Here is a 21,276-nt window from a genome sequence, read left to right as displayed (position 1 = left end):
GATAGTGATGACCACTACACCACTATAGTCCGATCCAATAGAAGAGTAACTGTAGCTCAAATTTAGGGGAAGGTTAATTGTTCATTTACAGATCATTGCTGTTTTTGTGGACTGTTTCATGTTTTTGTACTTAATATTAGTCATAATGTTATGGCTGATGACTGGATGAGGTATAAGCAGCGCACTGCGCGGATTGTCCCCTAGAGGGCAGTGTGCTCATCTCTTTCCTCAGGTCGTTTGTTTTATAACCGTCGAGAAAGTCGGAGCAAACGGAAAACATGGCGGCGTCTCAGAAAGAATCAAAACAGGGGAAACCTTCGAAAAAGGAGTCGCAGCCTTTAATTATCGCCAAAACTCCGGCAGAGGAGCAGCGGCTCAAGCTGGAGAAATTAATGCGCAATCCAGTGAGTTTCATCTTAACCTCCTGAGTTAGCCACATGCTACTTGGTAGGCGCGTGAGATCAAGCATAAGACTGCGCGCGCTAAACAAACATGTTTACTGGATATAGTAGTAAATATCGCGCAGCCTCCTTGTAGTTATTTCTTGTAGTTATGTAATAAATTAGAAATTTGTGCGGTGACACAACCATGTGCGATCATGTATTTTGCAGGATAAACCGGCGCCCGTTCCAGAAAGACCGAAAGAATGGAGTCCGCGCGCGGCCCCGGAGTTCGTCCGTGACGTCATGGGTATGTCCGCACATGCGCTGTTCAGGGATTAAGCTGAACAATATAACTGAGGAAACCGGTTCGACTGTATCACGGTCTTAATCAGGGTATTAAAAACACGCGCACACACACTCTCCTAAGGGTGAGTCAAAAATTATCCGCACTCTGGCTGTAGAATTTATTTAAATAAAATTTTAGAAATAAAGTAGCCTTGAACGGCAACAGCTGATGAGACGATGCGGCCAACAGAAGTTTTAATATAACCGGAGTACAGATAATTTTTTCCTTACCCTTGTGTGTATATGTGTGTTTACATACTGTACAAGCTGGTGGTAAAAATAATTTGACCAGCATTATTCATTATAAAATGTTTGTACAAAATTGTTTTGTATCTACATATACATGCACAAGTTCTAGTTCTAAGTAGACTATTATTGATTTAGTTACTAAAATGCATGAGTCTAATAATGATAACATGAACCGTAAACAGGCTCCAGTGCCGGAGCAGGCAGCGGCGAGTTCCACGTCTACAGACACTTGAGGCGCCGCGAGTACCAGAGACAAGATTTTCTGGACCGGTTGTCTGAAAAGGTATCAGCTTTGTGCAAAAAGAAGAATCATGCTAATAATATGTTACTTTGATTTCTTTTGTTGCCAGTTTGATGAAATTAAAGGTTCTGTCTTAAAAGTTTTCTATTCGTTCTTTAAAACAAATTAACACTGATGGGACTTATAATATTGGTAATAATCCCAGGAAAACTAATCTGGTCTGAATAGGGCTTTATGTGCTGATCCAATACGCAGAGCAGAAATCTGAGGACGACCTAAAATAAAAAAAGGACAACAAAAACCTGGAATAACATTATAAGTACAATCTCTAAAAATGTCTGAAGGTGCTGCACAGGTTTTTTTTTTTAATCATTAATGTTATTTTAATGCTTTAATTTTTATGCTAATCATGATATATATGAGGAATGTATCTTGCTGCCAGAGAATGTGACATGGCTATATTTTTCTCCTAATTCAGCAAAAGCTGGATGAGGATTATCAGGAGAAAATAAAGGACAACCAGATGGCTGCTGAGGAGAGGACGGCCAAACGCAGGAAGAAGAGGTAAAGAAGAGGCAGGGGCAAAAAACAAAACAAAAACAACAACCCTCGAGTGACTGGGACGAGACACAGTTTAAGAAACCAAACAAATAAATCAGCCAACTTTTCTAACTATGGTCAGAAACTGACATTATTATTTTTATTACTTTTAATATTACTTGCCTAGTATTTTTTATTTATTTTTAAATAGCAGTCATACAGTTCCCGGCAGTTCAGGTGCTCTTAAGAATCCTGAAAACACTGTCAATTGTTTGTTTTCAACTCAAGTTGCCTCTCCCAGGAGGTTTAAACCACAAATATTCTTTGGTTCAAACAGTTCAGAAAACACAGTCAGCCAAATGTTTTGCACAGACCATCTCAGTCACTGAAATATGAAACCACTTAAAAAAAAAAGAAGGCCACAAACTTTAGAATAGATAGGAGGTTGTTGGCAAACATTTTGCACGAAGGAATAAGTAAAACACACAATATCACAATATCCCCATGTGTATGTTTGAATTATTGTTTCTGTCTATAAAGCTTGAAGATGGCCAATAATTTTAGAGTGTACTGTATGTTTAGTGATATGGTTTAAAAAACATGATGTACGAGAGAGAGAATGTAATGTGAATGAGAGTTACTATAATGTACAAAATAAAATTTTAATATTGTTAATATTAAAAAGTTATACTATAGATATGAGGATGCTTTTTATGTAAGTTTCTACTTTTCTTGTTTAGGGAGAAGCTCAAACAGAAAAAGTTGATGGCCAAGAAAGCCAAACAGCAGAGCAAGAGCCAAGCAGGTGCGACTAAATAGTTCCCACATTATTTTATTTATGTTTAATTCTCTTTAAACCTGCTTGATCATTTTGCGATAAATGTGTCTCCTCAGAGTCTGATGAGGAAGAGGAGGCGTCCTCTACGAGCGAGGAAGAGGAGCAGGCCGAGGAAAAGAACGAACGGGAGGATGATGCAGAGGAGCCCAGCTTTGTCATGGGAAAAAGGTGACTCCTGAAGAATCTTATCACCAGAGTCCTGAGTTTCAAATACCTTCAACAAGACTTTGATCGAAGCTCGGATGAAATGGGCTAACAGAACCTGTAGAAAAAAGCAGCACGTTGTAATTCTTCTCAAGGATGTATTTTTTTTTCTTTTTTCCTTGGATTGTACATACTGTATATTTTTAATAAACATAAAAACCAGCAGTTCATCTTCTTGTCTTGTATAAACAGTGATTTGTTTTCTTTTAAAGAGGGAACGAATACTGTGTTTTAAATGCATGGCATGTCTTCGAAAGAGATTCGTGTTCCTGAGCTAGGCTTGCACCATCTACGAAAAACAAAACAATTTCAAAACAGAGCCTGTAGTTCACGTTTTAGATTAAGTAACCATGAAATTGTTCAAATGAAATTCATTCTTTAACTGCAATAGCCAGAGGACATAAAAATTATTTGTAGCTCCTCTGACTTGACAGGCGAGATTTTTTTTCCGTATGTTTAAATCTCACATGCAAACATGGGGAGGATGTACTAAACTGTACAGAGAAAATTTGGAAACCTGTGAGACTTGTAAATATCCCTAAATGCATTTTAATACCTTAAACTCCTTTTATTTTACCCCTCTTCCAAATGTGCCATTTCAGTGTCTATGTAAATGAGCTACTGCAGAACTGAGCAACAAACCAGGGGAGGAGTCTTCTTATATGAGGTGAACACGAAGTGGCACATAATTGTGAAATGGAAGGAAAATGATACTTTACTCTGATACTGATGTTAATTAATTTCCTTCTGCTTAATCCTGATAAGACAGAAGTTCTAGTCATAGGACCACAAGCAGCTAGAAGTAAGCTCACGCCAAGCCCCCCCCTGGGAAAAAAAAAAAAAAAAAAAAAAAAAACTCTTCTTAGTTGTGTTGGACTAATGGCACTTAGTTATTAACCTAGTTAACCCAGTGTAAGTATGTTTCCAATTATGTAAACATTAAAGCACTTTTTGTAAGTCGCTCTGGATAAGAGCGTCTGCCAAATGCCTAAATGTAAATGTAAATGGTTGTTCAACAAGGTGCTTAAACGAGCTTCAGCTAGTCCAGAATGCAGCAGCGAGAGTCCTCACGCGAACCAGAAGGTACGAGCACATCACCCCTATCTTATCCACATTGCATTGGCTTTCTGTGAAAGTTCGCATTGATTTTTAAAGGTAATCTTGACGTATAAAGCATTAAATAGTCTCGCGCCGCAGTATCTGAGCGAACTGCTAGTGTCTTACGATCCGCCACGCCTACTTCGATCAAAGGATGCAGGTTGCTTATCAGTACCACATATTACTAAAACTACAGCAGGGGGCAGATTTTTTTCTTACAAAGCCACAAAGTTATGGAATAGTCTTCCAAATAGTGTTCGGGACTCAGACACAGTCTCAGTGTTTAAGTCCAGGCTAAAAACCTATTTATTTAGCCGAGCATTTTTATAAATAGATTAGCCTTAGGTAAAGGAGCAGATCTGGGGGACTCATGGATGTAGAGTATTATGGTGAACTGGTATGTTTGGATGCTGTCCTCCCCACTCTCATTGATCACTCAGGTTTGCTGACGGTGAGGTGATTGGTTGCTTTACATCTCTGGGAGCCCTCATGTTTGTGTTTCCTTCTGGCTCTCCCTTTTAGTTATGCTGTTATAGTTAGTCCTGCCGGAGTCTCTGCTTGCACTCTGCACTAAATATACATTCACATTATACATTGTTCGACTGTGACCATACCTAACTGCCATCTCTTCATCTCTTTTGCTCTCTCCTCTCTCTCTCTCCTTTTTCCTCTACCTATCTCTGTCGAGCTATACATGTTGCTCCTGAGCTGCCAGTGATCCAGACCCCCTCTGCCCTCTGGACCTGTCTAACTCGTCCTGCTTCTGGTTGGAGATCTCATCACATGGATGCCCCCGTGTGGTCTGCTTGGAATGCGTGTGGTGACTGGGGTTGGTTCCACTTTTCCATGAAGGTGGTCCTGTCCTCCACTGATGCAGACAGCTGTTCTCTGAGGACCTGTGACTTCAGTCGCTCAATAGTTCAGGACTGGAATTTTTCACAGTCTACCTGAGCCTCCAGGAACAAACTGGACTTTAATCTTACACATCTCCTCTTATACTGAACTTCCAGTCTCGCATATTATTATGCAGATCAATCCCTGCTATCTGTTTTCACCCAGATGAGGATGGGTTCCCTGTTGAGTCTGGTTCCTCTCAAGGTTTCTTCCTATTACCATCTCAGGGAGTTTTTTCTTGCCACTGTCACCGTCGTCCGCGGCTTGCTCATCAGGGACAATCATATCATTTTGATTCATACAAATTCACATTTCATACAAACCTAATTCTTTTGATTTTGTAAAGCTGCTTTGTAACAATGTAAATTGTTAAAAGCGCTATACAAATAAAATTAAATTGAATTGAATTGAATTGATACCCCTAACTAAAAGTGAAACCAGTTGCCTTCAAAAGTCACCTAATTAGTGAATGGAATCCACCTGTGTGTAATTTAATCTTAGTATAAATAAAGCTGTCCTGTGTAGCCCTCAGAGGTTTGTTAGAGAACATTAGTGAACATACAGCCTCACGAAGTTTAAAGGTTATAATATATATATATATATATATATATATATATATAATTAAGGCTCATGGAGCACTGTTCAATCCATCTTTCTAAAATGGAAAGAGCATGGCACAAATGCAAACCTACCAAGACATGGCTGTCCACCTAAACTGACAAGAAGAAAGCCATTGTTGAAAGAAAGACATCAGAAGTCCCGTTTGAATTTTCACATGGACGCTTGGTTTTCTTATGGCTTTCTAAAATCCTAATAAAAAAATGTGAAAAAAGTTCAAAGGGTTTAAATACTTTTGCACAGCACTGTAGTTCATTTATGTTTCATGGTCCAAATGCATATGAGTGAGCTGTTACTATAGAAACATTTTTTTAATATATACATACATCAGTCTTAAAGACGACTTAGTTCCTGAATGTGACGTACACAAGCTTTGTCTCGCCTTTGAACAGCTTCCAGATAGTTCTGTCTCGCAGCAAGACACACCCACATTATTTTTTTTTTAAGATATTTATATTTCAGTTGTATATAGAGACATTGACCATGTTGATATTACCAGCCTGAAGTGACTCAGTTTCGATTTTTAATCCTAATGTGACACAGATCTGTTTTTTTTTTATAATGGTCAAAAAGCAGAAATCTGATTGCTTTTTAGATCAGACCTGAGTCACTTTCATATGTTGCCTTAGATCTATGAAATATATATATATATCTCAGATGCATGGTCATGTGATTTGAATGAAAGCGGTTAGATCAGAATTTATGTAACTTTTTGCCTCGGCACATATGTAATACGTAGTACCGGCAGCATGGGGATTTTATACCAATGCTAGCAACAGCTGATTAAACAGCTAAAGTGAGATGTGAAGAGAAGGTTTTCTTCCTTCTTCTGGACCTCTATAAATATATATGGGTGACTATCTGCTTGCCATTCTCCAGAGCAAAACCCCAAGCATATTTTTTGCAAAAATCTAATTCATTATTTGAAATAAGGGGGTGGTCGCGACATTTTCCCCAGATGGCACGAGCAAGGCATTTGGGTCAGAAGACTGACCCGACCCGATTCAGATAAGTCACTTATATTTATAAGTGTAAACCTTCATGACATGCAAATCCGATTTGACCAAAAAAAAATATGGTTTGTAATGACAACATAACCACTGTTCAATTACAGTATTTTTTAAAAGGGGACCTGTTATGCAAAGTTCCCTTTTTTTGTTGTCATTTTAGACTTTTAGACGGTTCTCCAGTCTGATCATACAAAAAAAAAAAAAAACATTCTCGTCTGTTCGTCCCAACTCATCATGATATTGGATGAGGAAGTGGTGTCAAGGCTCATTGTTCTGCAAACGTCCTTATGGCATTACATTGTTAAATAAATTGTCTCCACCATTATTTGTAGATCTCGAGAGTTCTGACTATCCGTGTGAAAGTGCTAAGACTGTTTTTGTTTGTTTGTAGCCTCAGAACGTCCTCTTTTACTCCGGTGTCAGGTGTCTCTTGTTGACATGGATGGAACTACATGTGGTGTTTCACAGGGTTCGAGCTTCACCTGTATGGGCTCATGACGAGTATGTACAGTAGGCCAATCTTACATAAGGGTGCTGAACCGTCCTTTGATTTGTCAGGACATTGTCATTTGCACCTCCCAGTTTCCAGTAGAAATGTAAAACACACACAAACACACACAAGTATGGACCACTCCCTTTAACTGTTATATCCTCCTCTTACATGGGAGGGATGATATTAAATGGAAAGGCTTTTAAGTAGAAAAACCTGCCAGGTTTGAGCCACACAGCATTTTATTACGAGAAATACATAGTGTCCTTACTGCTGGACTTCAAAATGAAGGCCTTCCTAGTGGTCTGTTTGCTCTGTATAAAATTCCATGGGATCTTTGCAGCCAGTGAGTATTTTCCCCTTTTTATTATTATTAAAAAAACAAGAACATATGTATATGTTTTGTTTTTTTTCTTTTTCATTTACTTTCCATCCTGAAAATTGTCTTACAGCAATGGCATGTGGTTAATGTGGTTACAGTCAATATGTACAGTACTTTTATTAACAGCAGGTTATTGTAATGAAAATGTTCTTTATGCAGATACAATTTTGCTTCTTACTGGTTTCTGGTTTGAAACGGATTCTGTGTAACATTTACTTTTATATCCGTAGAAAGAATGGTTAAGTACAAAACCTTGGCCAAGTCTTCATGGACCTGCTTGGGTCCCATTAGTTCCAGTAGAATATTATCTTAATGTTACATAGATGTTCTATATGATTAATTAAGATAAAGACAAAGAAAAGACCCAGGAATTAAAGCTCGAAATTAAGTTTTAAGAGAAAAAAAATATTTTTCATATCAGTGTTGCATGGAAGTTCAAGGTAGTAAAGTTCTAATTCAAAGTTTGGGCACACCTTCTAATTCTTTGTTGTTTTTTTTTTAATTATTATTATTGATTATTTTCTAGAACAATACTGGAGATTTTAAACTATAAAATAACAAATATTTAGAAATTAGGTAGTTATGAAACAACAAAAACAACAACAACAACAACAACAGTAGGAGGTTATTTTAAGACCCGAAGGTCAGCTGTTCTGGAACAGTTCTTGTAAGAACAGTGTTGTCAAGTGCGTTTGCAAAACCCATCAAGCACCATGAAGAAACTGGCTCTCATGAAGACCTTTCCAGGAAAGCAAGATCAAAACCTCCCTCTGCTGCAGAGGAGAAGTTCATTTAGAGTTACCAGGATCAGAAATCACCAATTAACAAACAAACCTCAGATTAGAGCCGTTATAAAGCTTTACAGAGAAGAAATAGCAGACACATCTCAATATCAACTATTCAAAGACTGCGACTGCTCTTGTATACTTATTTAGTTTCTTGCCATGCTTTGGCTTTACAAATGTGCCACAGCAAATCAGCATAAGGTCCTTCTCCAATGATGAGACCTTTCAATCCTGATGGGGGGCATGACCTCGAGTACCAGGCTCACTTAATTCTTTAATGAAGATGAAATCGATGCAAATCATCTTCTCTGGGCTCACGATCACTAAAGTGAACCCCTATGCGAGATCTTGGAGTGGTGTGGAATAGTCAAGGCATATATTGGATAAAAGGTAGATAGTTCCAGAATAACGAATACTCCTTCAGAACTCTACTGTAATTCCCTCCCTTAACTACTTTAGTGGTTCTTAACATTGGTCCTGGATGACCACCTGCAATCTATATTTGAGCAATCTAAAAATTAAGTGGGTGTCAAAGAACACTGAAAACAGTACAATCCGCATGGAAGGTGGTTTTTCAGATCCAGGGTAGGAAACCACTCCTTTACTTTACATTATATGCTGCTATAATTGCTATAATTTACAATAAAAACACATATTAATAAAGATGACGATCAACATCTTTGGGTGTGTGGTTCCGCAAACTCTCCCGAAAGTCTAATTTTGAGGTTTAGTCATCACTCTGATACGCAGATCCTATTGTCCTTCCTAGTTAATCCTGTTTGTATTTAACATTTAGTCATACCGGCCACATATACCCTCCCAGCCATACACTCCCATACTAAAAATCTGCTCAAAACGCTACCACGCCTTTGGTGGCATACATTTTGCGACACATTGTTTCTGTAATCCTCATCCTTTTTTTTTTTTTTGGTAGAAAAAAAATCTCGTCACCTACAACAGGAACTGGGAGTGGTACTAAAGTCACTATAATCTCTTTCTGCTAATTATGACACCTGAATGTGTCATTTCTTTGGGTGGTTTTGAAAACTGTATGTAAATGTGATTAAAAATTGTACTCAAATTTTGCTGCACTTTAAGATAGACATACACACACACCCTAGATTCTCAGATGGTCACTGTTCAGACTTGCTTCGTGTGGGAACACAGCCGTTATAATCAAATGCTGACAGAAACTCAAGACAGGACTGAACTTGTATGTTAACATCATCATTCTTGCCAATGACAAACCACTTGAACAGGTGCAAAAGTAAACTGTCACAGTATTCAGACTATTAATTTATATAGAAATAAACAGCAACAACAAAATAATAATAATAATAATAATAATAATAATTATTATTATTATTATTATACATTTTATATTTGATATATCACATGTGATACACCTGTCTGTTGGTATTTTTTTTTAAATCTTAACTGAGGCTTGCTTGATTAATTTTTTGTTGCTGTTAATGAAATAATAATCCAAGCACTTCAAATAATCGGCACTTATATAAACTCAATCATAAATTAAATTCATTCTATAATAAACAAGTTGAAAACTTTTAAATTGAATTATTTGTAGTTATTAAAAGTAGAAACATTACAAAATGTATGTAGACATACCTTTAGTCGTGAATTGATGAAACCTTAGTATTTGTGTAACATTAAAACATTTTCATGAAAATGAAAGTGTTCTTATTTTGTTGAATTTGTTACTTATGGTTTATTATGGCAGTTAAGACTCTAGAAGTTGAAATAAGACTTTTGTTAAAGATTTTTAGAAGACATGGTTTTGGATACATTACATCAGTAAAAAATTTTCTCAAAAACCGTACCTTCAAAAATATATAAAAAAAACTCAATTTAGATTTTTTTCTCACATTTTTTACCCTTTTAACCAAAGTATTATATTTAACTTAGTACCTATTAGGAATGCTTTAAGCCTCACCCTCTTACACAATCACATCATGTCTCATATCCTTGAGAAGCTTGTTTCCTGCTGTATAGGTCAAATTATTATCACTATAATATACTGTACATGGTATCCCTTTCTAAACAATAAAAGCAACAGTAACTTACCATTTTCCTCAAATTCATTTATTTTCTGTATATTTCTGTTTTATACCCAAAATCACAGTTTCCAAATGGCTTTTATTCATTTTTTTATTATCCTTTAAAAATTGCATATTATAACATAATTTACCACAATGTTAATTATTGTTTGATTTCTATTTTAATCTATGCAAAAAATTACATAGTCAGGAACAAATGAGATTGAAAAATTTTGTATTTATTTTCCTCAAGACAATATAGAGCATATGTTATTTATATATGATATTAAATTGTTTTATGCATTTTCTCAGCCAGTCCATCATGTAATTTATGGATTACGCTCATAGTATAAGAACTGACAGATTTGCTTAACATATTATTGTTAGTTTCCAAGTTTATCACTAGATTTTTGGTTAGTTTGAAAATACATTATATAAAATAAAATAAAAACCTCAATCAACTAGTGAAGACTGAATTACAGATCAGTGGTTTAAACTTTTAGTGTCTAGCCTTTGTGTAAAACTTTATTAATACTCCCTTTTTGCTTTACAAAAAGCCTATATTATGCAGTTTTTAACACAGCCAAGTGTTAAAGTGTTTGGTTAACCATGTTCAATTTGTTCAACAGCGTTTGTTAACATCACACCAAGTATTCCGCCAAACCTGGTTGTACCAGTCACTACCAACAATGTGTACCTTCAGAAGCCATTTTGTTACTTTGACAATGTCACCTGTGGAGCCCAAGGCCCATGTATTGTGTGGCTGGCGGCTGCTCTGAGCTCAGGTGAGTTTTTTCCCTTACATTTTATTTGAGCTAGGAACACAGATATCCTGATAGTAACTCATAACTAGTTAATCATACGGTAATGTTTAAAAGTATTCTTGTATAATTGCTGTTAAAGCATTTTACAGCCCAATGATCACAGCCCATTAGTCTCAATAACATATTAATTCTTGTGAGAGACCTGTTAGATACTCCACAGTAATAAAAGTAAAAGCAGGTTTATAATCGCACCTGTAACTAAGCTGTGGTGCAACCACTGGTGTCCACCTGTGCCTAATCGAATTCATAGAACATAATTAGAAAAGTCACAAACAGCTGTCTACATAAGGTGCCACCTTATGTAAAAACAAAGCAATTAGATTGAGAGAATTATCTGTAGACCTGTGAGACAGATTTTGGAAAGGATACAATACAATTTCTGCAGCATTGAAAGTCTCCAATAACACAGGAGCCTCTATCGTTCTGAAATGGAAAAGATTTTTTCCACATCTGGACACCCAACCCAACCAAACTGAGTAATCAGGGATGGAGGACCTTGGTCAGACGGGTAATCAAGAATCCAATAGTCACTATAAGTGGGATACACAATTCCCCTGTGGAGAAGAAAGAGATTTACAGAAAGACAACCATTATTGCAACACTCCACCAATCAAGCCACTATGGTACAGTGGCAACACAGGACACATTCCATACTAAAAGGTACATGACAGCAGGCTGGGAGTTTGCCAAAAAGCCTCTGATGGGCTCAACAAAATCTTGTGCTTTGATGATGCTAAGATTATCAGACACTGGGCATCACCTTATTAAAACCATCTCTACAGTCAAACACGGTGGTGGCAGCTTCATGCTGTGGGGTTGTTTTTTTCTGTGAGTGGGACTGGGAGACTAGACAGAACAGAGGGAAAATGGATACAGAAATAGGTATCCTGAGTGAAAATCTTCTCCATTTAACTAGACAAAACCCAAAGTATAACTCCAAGAAAACACAGGAGTGACTTCAGAACATCTCTGGAAAAGTCCTAGAGTAGCCCAGCCAGAGCCTGGACCTGAACCCAATAGAACATCTCTGGAGAGACCTAAAAATGGCTGTGCACTGACACAGTCCATCCGACCTAGTTGAACTTAATTTTGATTCTACCAAAGGAAAAAAAAATGAAAGAAAACTCCAACAGAAAGGTCTGCCAAGCTTGTAGTATCATGCTGTACTTGCTGCAAAAAATGATATTCAAGATTCAAGATTCAAAGAACTTTATTATTCCCAGAGGGAAATTGTTTAATATGTCATAATAAGTGGCATATTTCAGTCATTATATATATTTTTATAAATGAAAAAACACTCCCATCGCTGTTATTGTGGAATATTGTATGAAGAATGATAATTAAAAGCATTTGAGTCCATTTGAAGATGAGTGTGAAACGTAAGAAAATGTGGAAAACTTGAAAGGAGTTTCCCTTTATCTACTCGTAGTCTACCTAATGACTAGCATAATGCTAATATTATATTAAAATGATTTCATATACTGTATATCTTCATTTTTTTGCATAAAATCTCACTTTAGCTGATATGAAACAATCGTGTGTGTGTTTCTTTTCTTCCTCACAGCAATTGGCACATTTGACATTGACAAAACTAACCCGAATCTTATAAGCCTAACTTCGTACCCAACTACATTCAATTCTGACCAGAAAAATTACTTTGTAACCCAAGTTGGTAGTCAGAATAATTTACACTGCACAAACTCTGGTATTCCTCCTACCTATTTCCAAGTTGGAGCAAGTGGTGCTTGCACTGTCGCTAACTGCAATGGTTTGCTGCCTTCAGGCCAGACTATGAGGTACTTCAGATTTCAGTATCTTATTCTACAATATTGTTTAATTCCTAGGTGGTTAAACTCATTTTGCCTTAATAAAATGACTAATAATTTGTTATTCTTTTTCCCCACATAGTTTTAAGTATTTTCTTGCCAATTCTTCGAACAGTCTTATAGCAGAGTCTAATTGGTCCAACAACATTACACTCAATACTCGTAAGTAATAATCAGTCCTTTAATTCATTGCTTGGAACGAGCAGTGAAGCCAACAAAACTCAGTTTCTTTGTTTTATTTCCACAGTAAAAGGTCCAGCCAGTCTTGGTAGTGGTTATGCTGGAAGGTCCGCCGCGATGGTGGTGATCACATCAATTCTTTGCGTTGCTGCTGCACTGCTTTTGTTCCTGCTGCTCGCTTTCCTCATAATGGCCTGGTAGGTCAAGCAGTAAAAAATATTATTTGTACCAGTGATGGCTGGTTACAATATTAGAATATTAGAAAGCTAAAATCTGAAATGGATCAATTGCTTAAATTTTTTTTTTTTTTTGCATTTGGTTTCTCCTTCCATTTTATTTTAAAGAAAATAAATTGCATTTAGGCTGTAGAATACAGAAGTATACAGTATGAGTCCTATAGCCTAAATGCAATTTAAGAATTTTTTTTACTAAATAAACAGAAAAACAGGGCGCTTGACTATGCCAGTGCATTTATACCAGCCACTGTGTAAGACAAGGTTCAGTTTAGATTTTTTTTTTTGTTCCGGACAACCAGACACTTCTAATGCATCTACGACTGATGAATGCAAATGAGTCCAGTTCTTATTTGCATAATGTCAAAACCTTCTTAATAGACTGATTCATTCTGTTGCAATTTTTCTTTAAAAAGAGCTTCAATGTTTTAAATGGTGCAATAAAGTCTAATAAGACCTTCCATAAAAGATTCTACAACAGTCTGCCATCGAATCAGGTTTCGCATATTTTGTCTCGTTGAATACAAATTAGTTGCAAAAAAAAAAAAAACCAGGATAGTTTTTCCTGTAGCCATGATGTTACTCTGATGTGAAAAGCTGACAAAAAGGTTTCTCTTCCAGTTGCTGCCACAAAGGGAAAACTCAGACATACAACACCAGGCGTCAACCCTCGCTGATTGGATCCCTCCGTATCCCCAGCTACGACGTGCACAACCTGAAAAATCCTTCCCCCTATGACAACACTGCATACGAGCATGAATTGAGGAAGAAGAGGTACACCACAAATTCCACCCTGCCACAGACAACCACCACAATCATCACTACGGTGCAATCCGACTCTCCGGACAACATCACCATTCAGAAAATGTAAAAAAAAAAAAAAACAACTTTTTTAGGATAAACTCTTTAAATTGCATGGCCCACACTATATAAAACCCTAAAATAATTTAATAAAATGCAAATGTGGCTAAACATGGGAGGCAAAGCACAGCATGAAGGTTTGATGTCTTGAACTCACTCTTAGATGTAATTAAATATTTTTAAAAGGTTTTACTAAATATTTAGGAAATACTTCTGATTTAAAGATTTAATTGATAATTTTTTAATAGTACAATTATTACTTTATTTTATTACTCTACTTTAGTACTACTAATATATTACTGATATTAATAGCAACTTGATCGTTATTTGTAATTTGTAACAAAGTGCAATACATAAATTATGAATTTAGGATAAATCTGTAAGTACAAATATAATCCATTAAAAAAATTGGTTAAAAATTGCAGTAATACTTTGATAAAAAAAATCATGATGTGCTTGAAATAAAATCAAGCTAGCAGTATGAGTTTTAAATGTTTTCTCTCAAGTCAATACACGTTTCTCATTTTTCTGCACTAAACATCAAAGACTTTCTTTGCTATTACCAAAGAGTATATTAAAGAAAAGGTATTGGGGCTGAATAGAAAAACAATGTACATAGCAGTAAATAAAATAAAGGTTTATACAGGGGTGGATAAACTACTTGCTCATTTAAAATGTATTAAAATGTTAAGTTAAAACTATAAAGTAGAATTCATATTTTTATATATTCATGCCAAATGTAAGTTTATACTCTAAAAACTTTTTGTTTTGTTGTATTTACATAATGTAACTTGCTGCCTAACCAGTTATGCTAGTTATTTATTTAATGCTAGTGTCACCTGGTATTAGCAAAGGAAACAAGCTAGCTTAGTTAAAAATAGAGTTAATGTTAGCAAATTAGTAAAAAAAACATAACCTCAGTATACCAAATTAGCTGTATTATTTCATGTCATCTGGAAAAGTAAAATAATAGTTATTTAATGCATTATTTTAAAAGATTTTACTGAGGTAAATCCTGAGGCATTCATCTTCAAGTTCTGCACTGCAGGATATGTCTGCTTATCTGTACCCATGACTAAATAAATAATGTACTTTGGTCATTTGCACTGATTCCATATTGATAACAGACTTAACTCCAGTTGACCAAGTCACAAGTGTATTAGTTGTATCAGTAATGTTGGGTAAAATAGCCAGGAAAGAACAAGGCTGAAAATGTTTACTGCACTGCTTTTGACTTTCAGGGTAATAAGAAATAAAAACAAATGTTTTCCAAAACCCAAAAGAGTGTGAAAGCGATGTTATTAATATTTAACGAGTCGTGATGTTCACCAGGTGGAGCTGTTTGCCATAAAGCTCAATTACACATTTTATACCCTCTAATGGCAGGCTATGAGAGGGAATGCTAAGCAGAAATCATTTGTCATCTTCTAAATCAGGCCTTTGTGGAAGACATCTCTATGCTGTTTAATGCTTCCCGGATGTACAGTTTAAACAACAGGATTTGCTTAAATGGAACCAAAAATTTTTGGATAAAAACATAGTAGCCACTGAATCCTAAATTTTAATTCAGTAAAGGAGAGAAAAAAAAGGTAGCTATAACAATATAGGAAGTGAATTCTGTGTGTATACATACAAATATATCCACACACACGCATACACTCACCTAAAGGATTATTAGGAACATCATACTAATACGGTGTTTGACCCCCTTTCGCCTTCAGATCTGCCTTAATTCTACGTGGCATTGATTCAACAAGGTGCTGAAAGCATTCTTTAGAAATGTTGGCCCATATTGATAGGATAGCATCTAGCAGTTGATGGAGATTTGTGGGATGCCCATCCAGGGCACGAAGCTCCCGTTCCACCACATCCCAAAGATGCTCTAATTGGGTTGAGATCTGGTGACTGTGGGGGCCATTTTAGTACACTAAACACATTGCCATGTTCGAGAAACCAATTTGAAATGATTCAAGCTTTGTGACATGGTGCATTATCCTGCTGGAAGTAGCCATCAGAGGATGGGTACATGGTGGTCATAAAGCGATGGACATGCTCAGAAACAATGCTCAGGTAGCTCGTGGCATTTGAACGATACCCAATTGGCACTAAGGGGCCTAAAGTGTGCCAAGAAAACATCCCCCACACCATTACACCACCAACACTAGCCTACACAGTGGTAACAAGGCATGATGGATCCATGTTCTCATTCTGTTTACGCCAAATTCTGACTCTACCATTTGAATGTCTCAACAGAAATCGAGACTCATCAGACCAGGCAACATTTTTCCAGTCTTTAACTGTCTAATTTTGGTGAGCTCGTGCAAATTGTAGCCTCTTTTTCCTATTTGTAGTGGAGATGAGTGGTACCCGGTGGGGTCTTCTGCAGTAGCCCATCTGCCTCAAGATTGTGCTTGTTGTAGCTTCACAAATGCTTTGCTTCATACTTTGGTTGTAACGAGTGGTTATTTCAGGTAAAGTTGCTCTTCTATCAGCTTGAATCAGTCGGCCCATTCTCCTCTGACCTCTAGCATCAACAAGGCATTTTCGCCCACAGGACTGCCGCATACTGGATGTTTTTCCCTTTTCACACCATTCTTTGTAAACCCTAGAATTGGTTGTGCGTGAAAATGCCAGTAACTGAGCAGATTGTGAAATACTCAGACCGGCCCGTCTGGCACCAACAACCATGCCACACTCAAAATTGCTTAAATCACCTTTCTTTCCCATTCTGACATTCAGTTTGGAGTTCAGGAGATTGTCTTGAGCGGGACCACACCCCTAAATGCATTAAAGCAACTGCCATGTGATTGGTTGCTTAGATAATTGCATTAATGAGAAATTGAACAGGTGTTCCTAATAATCTTTTAGGTGAGTATATATATATATATATATATATATATACACACACACACACACGGATCAAGCATAAGCTTTTGGGCCTTGTATCAGACTACACGGGCCAGCCTTCACTCCCCATGTGCATCAGTAAGCCTCGGCCACCCATGACCATATCGCCGGTTCACAGGTTTTCCTTCCTTGGATCATTACTTTTTGTATGTTCTGGTCACTGCATCTGGGAACATCCCTCAAGAGCCGCAGTTTTGGAGTTGCTTTGACCCAGTTGTCTAGCCATCACAACTTGGCTCTTCTCACAGTAACTACATTTTCAATGTTTCTTTATAATGGCAATTGGAAGTGTGTGGGATATATTAGGCAGCAACCTTTTTTCCTGAAGTGATATGTTGGAAGCAGAAAAAATAAGTAAGCATAAGGGTTAATTAGCTGATAAGAGTGTTACACTACAAGTCTCCAATATTGAACTTTTTCCCCAATATTCTCATTTTTTTGAGTTTTGGGTTTTCTCTCTCTCTCTCTCTCTCTCTCTCTCTCTTGTCAGGGCCAAGAAAAAAATCAAATCTAAATGCAAATCTGAAATAAAGGAGCTTGCCAATTTAATTTTAAAGAAATGTAGTAAATTGGTGTTTTTTAAGGTCTTTTTGAAATTATATTATTTTCACATTTCTAGAAACACTTGACCAGATTACAAATCACACCTTTAAATACACATGTTAAAAAAAAGTTTTCATTTATTTACTTATTACTGAAAAAAAAAATCATTTTCTTTTTTTTTTAAGTGGGACTTTATTTGCCTTTAAAACAAATCCAGGTCGTGGATGTCGTCAAGGTTGCCCTTTGTCACCTTTACTCTTTGCCATCGTCATCAAGCCTCTTTCCATCACATTGAGATCTTCCTCTGTATTCAAGGGAATCATCCGTAATGGAATTAAACATAAATAATCATTGTATGCAGATGATTTGTTGTTATATATAACCGATCCTGCACTTTCCATCCCTGCTGTTTTAGGTATTCTGGAGAATTTCAGCTCGTTTTCTGGTTATAAATTAAATTTGGGGGGAAAAATGAGTGTTTTCCCATTAATATGTCAGCATGTCATCTTCAACAGTTCGATCTACCCTTTCATCTTAGTCCATCGGGGTTTAAATACTTGGGGATTAATGTGACTCGTTCTCTATCTGGCCTTAAATCAGCTAATTTTACTCCCCTTATATCAAGGGTTACATCTGATATTCAAAGATGGGGTAATCTCCCTCTTTCATTAATCGGTAAGATTAATGTGGTTAAAATGAATATCTTATCAAAATTTTTATTTTTGTTTCAGTTGATTCCCTTATTTTTGCCAAAACATTTTTTGTCTCACTGGACAAGATTATTGGTTCTTTCATTTGGGGAGGGAAGCCACCTAGGGTTCGTAAAACTTTACTGCAGAGAAGCAAAGTCAGTGGAGGACTTGCATTATCTAATTTTCTAGCTTACTCCTGGGCTGCTCACATCCATTAACTTTGCTACTGGTTAAAATCTTCTGAATCCTCTTGGTGTAAATTTGAGCTATCATTCTATAGGGGATCTTCTATACCAGCTCTCCTCTGTTCCTCTTTACCCATTAAACCCTCTATGTATACTGATAATCAGGTGTTTCTTAACACACTCAAGATCTGGTTTCAGTTTAGACGGCACTATAAATTTGTAAGGGCATCTTCCTTGGGTCCTCTAAACGACAACCATTTGTTTCCACCATCACTCTTGGACTCGACATTCTCAGTGTGGAGTGACAAGGGTATAAAACAATTTAAATATTTATATGTTGATGGTGTCTTTGATAGTTTTGCCAATTTGTCATCTCGTTATGGTCTCCCCATTACCCATCTGTTTCGTTATTTTCAAATTCGAAATTTTGTTGCCAAGTGTTTCCCTAATTTCCCCTCTTTACCTCCAGAACAGCAGTGGGAAACTATGCTATAATTTATTCCTCATTATAGAGGAACCATTTCTAAACTCTGATTCTATCCTGTCTCTTAGTATCCACTCAAATGTTAAGCTTAAGTGTACATGGGAGGGGGAACTGGGAATTCATGTTCTTTGTTTTTTGAGTGTTTTTGTTCAGTAGTTTTTTTTATAATATATAAATATATTTATTTAGAAAAATGAAGAAATGTAAATTGTATGTCTGTAACTGCAAGTACTGTATTGTTTTCCTTTTTTCAATAAAAATATTTGCCCCAAAAAAATCCACTTGCTTGATTTACTGTCTGGGTGCAGTGCGTTTTGCTTGATTTCAAAATGTGCTTTTTGAGTTTAGCTTTACAAGGTGATAGATACACTGAGGATTCCTAAGTTTTTTTCTTTCTTTTTTTTTTTAAAGGTGAAAACACATCTAGGCCTCTTTTTTTCCATCTCTGACCTCACTGGATAAATGGTTGAGTCACAAAAAGCCCACATAAGCCGGTGTGTCAACTCCAGGTCACTGTTCTATGGGTAAAGGATAAATTTGTGAGCCAGTGAGTCACCGAAGCCCACCCACCCACACACACACAGACATATGCAGGTGCAATACCCTCCTCAATAGGGATTACTCATACTTAAGAAACTATCTCTTTCATTTACAGGAGCACCTTATGCATCCTAGTTTTCAGGGGCGATGCTGTGCTCTCAATCACCATCATCATCATTTTTAGCAGTCAAGTTACAAATTCTTGTGCTTCCAAGGAATCCCTCAGTGTTAGGGAAATCTCTCTGGAGCATGTACCACTCTTTCTTTAGCATCCTTGGAAAACCCCTGTGTTGCTGGGGAAGAATGAGTCACTCCTCACTCACACTGTAATCGTTGCAGACCTTTTCACAAAACCTCAAACTTAATCCGTGTACAAATATTTTTCTCTCCACAGTGTGAACATTCTGACATCTTCTTTCCCTCACTGTAGGCTTGAATTATTCTTTATTTTATATAAAAGCAAACACCACATTTGTCCTTTGAATTTTTTTCCCCATTGAGCTCTGGATTCTTTATCTTTCTGTGTAGACATATGGTTGGGTTGATAAGACATTTCTATCAAAAGTCACTTCTGTTTGCATGGGAAAGTTTTGGTTCCCTTTTTTTATCAGCAGTCTCTCAATAAATAAGAACAATACATCATTTTTTTCCAGATGGTTAGATTCAAAGGATTCAAGCAGATCCAGCTAAATATTATTTATTGTACTTGCTACTGTACATACTGTGAGATCAATTTAATACAGCATGTAGAGCTCTGAATACAAATTTGCATTTGTAGCTGAAATAATAAAAGGTAGGATGTAACATATTATTGCATTTTTTAACTGACCAAAATGACCTAGGTACTGTACATTGGTGTACCTTTTATTTGAGTGATATAAGCATGCAAACAATGTATATTCCATAAACAGATAATATTATTCTAAAGTTTTGGAAGCGTTAGATACAGTATAAGTTATGAGAAAACATATTAGTTTGAAGAGCCATATTGTAATTTCTACCTTTATATAATGTTTTTAAAATACGCATCATAAAATAATATAATTCAAATTCATTATATTACAAAAAATATTTTTGGATCGAAGCATCTAAAACACATAATGGTTTGGGAAGAAATTCATGCACATATAATGATAAAATCCTTTGTTTAAAATCAGCATATACTTATACAGCAAATACAGTGTATAATACATACAGACTGTATATACTGTACCTAAACATTTTGTGTAGTTTAGGAATTGAGCTTCATTTGCAGCGAGTCCATGAAAAACAAGGGAGATGTGAAAGAGGTCAAGACAAGCAGACTGTTATTGCAGTGGGTGTATCTCTGTCTTTCACAAGGGTTTATTTCCTTAAAATGGAATGCTAGCCACAGGGTTGCACAAATCAGTGCACTAAATGCATCAAGAAAAACATCTGGCTTGAACTGTTTATTAACAGTCCTCTATTGTTTTTCTACTAACTGTACTATTAATAAGAATAATGTTATAATAATAAGGGGGGGGGGATTCCATGGTAATTTTATAGCACAGTTTTATATTGGTTCTTGATTGATGTTCGTTAAAGCTTGATTAAAGCTCATTAATGACAACAGCAAACAAAGGCTTGCTTTCACATATGGCTACTGTAGCACAAATTGCTGAGATACATGTAATTGATGCATGCAAGGATCTGGATCTGGACCATAAAGAAATGGAAGGAGGAGGCCTAGGCTGATGAATCATGTTTCATTGTTCATTATGTGGACGGCCATGTGTGTAGGTATGTACATGTAGGTATGCATCTCTAACCTAAATAAGCAGTGGCACCAGCATGCATTATGGGAAGAAATCTGGCTGACAAAGGCAGTGTAATGCACTGAGCAATGCTC

At 36.4% G+C, this 21,276-nt stretch overlaps 2 protein-coding genes across 2 annotated transcripts; both read left to right on the top strand.

The window, feature by feature from the left end:
• On the top strand, positions 1-2,965 carry prkrip1 (PRKR interacting protein 1). Its single transcript, XM_053484843.1, has 6 exons — positions 1-404; positions 612-690; positions 1,160-1,260; positions 1,697-1,782; positions 2,499-2,563; positions 2,653-2,965. The coding sequence occupies exons 1-6, from the start codon at positions 279-281 to the stop codon at positions 2,766-2,768; spliced, it is 573 nt and encodes a 190-aa protein (XP_053340818.1). The 5' UTR covers positions 1-278; the 3' UTR covers positions 2,769-2,965.
• A 4,164-nt stretch (positions 2,966-7,129) lies between these two features.
• upk3b (uroplakin 3b) lies at positions 7,130-15,337 on the top strand. The gene is made up of 6 exons (XM_053484867.1): positions 7,130-7,256; positions 10,761-10,916; positions 12,520-12,751; positions 12,864-12,943; positions 13,029-13,158; positions 13,816-15,337. The coding sequence occupies exons 1-6, from the start codon at positions 7,196-7,198 to the stop codon at positions 14,063-14,065; spliced, it is 909 nt and encodes a 302-aa protein (XP_053340842.1). The 5' UTR covers positions 7,130-7,195; the 3' UTR covers positions 14,066-15,337.
• The last annotated feature ends 5,939 nt before the right edge of the window (positions 15,338-21,276 follow it).

This window comes from Clarias gariepinus, chromosome 24 (genome assembly GCF_024256425.1).
Source record: "Clarias gariepinus isolate MV-2021 ecotype Netherlands chromosome 24, CGAR_prim_01v2, whole genome shotgun sequence".
NCBI lineage: Eukaryota > Metazoa > Chordata > Actinopteri > Siluriformes > Clariidae > Clarias > Clarias gariepinus.
The sequence above is the reverse complement of the archived record's forward strand: the minus strand, read 5'-3'. Positions and strand labels throughout refer to the sequence as shown.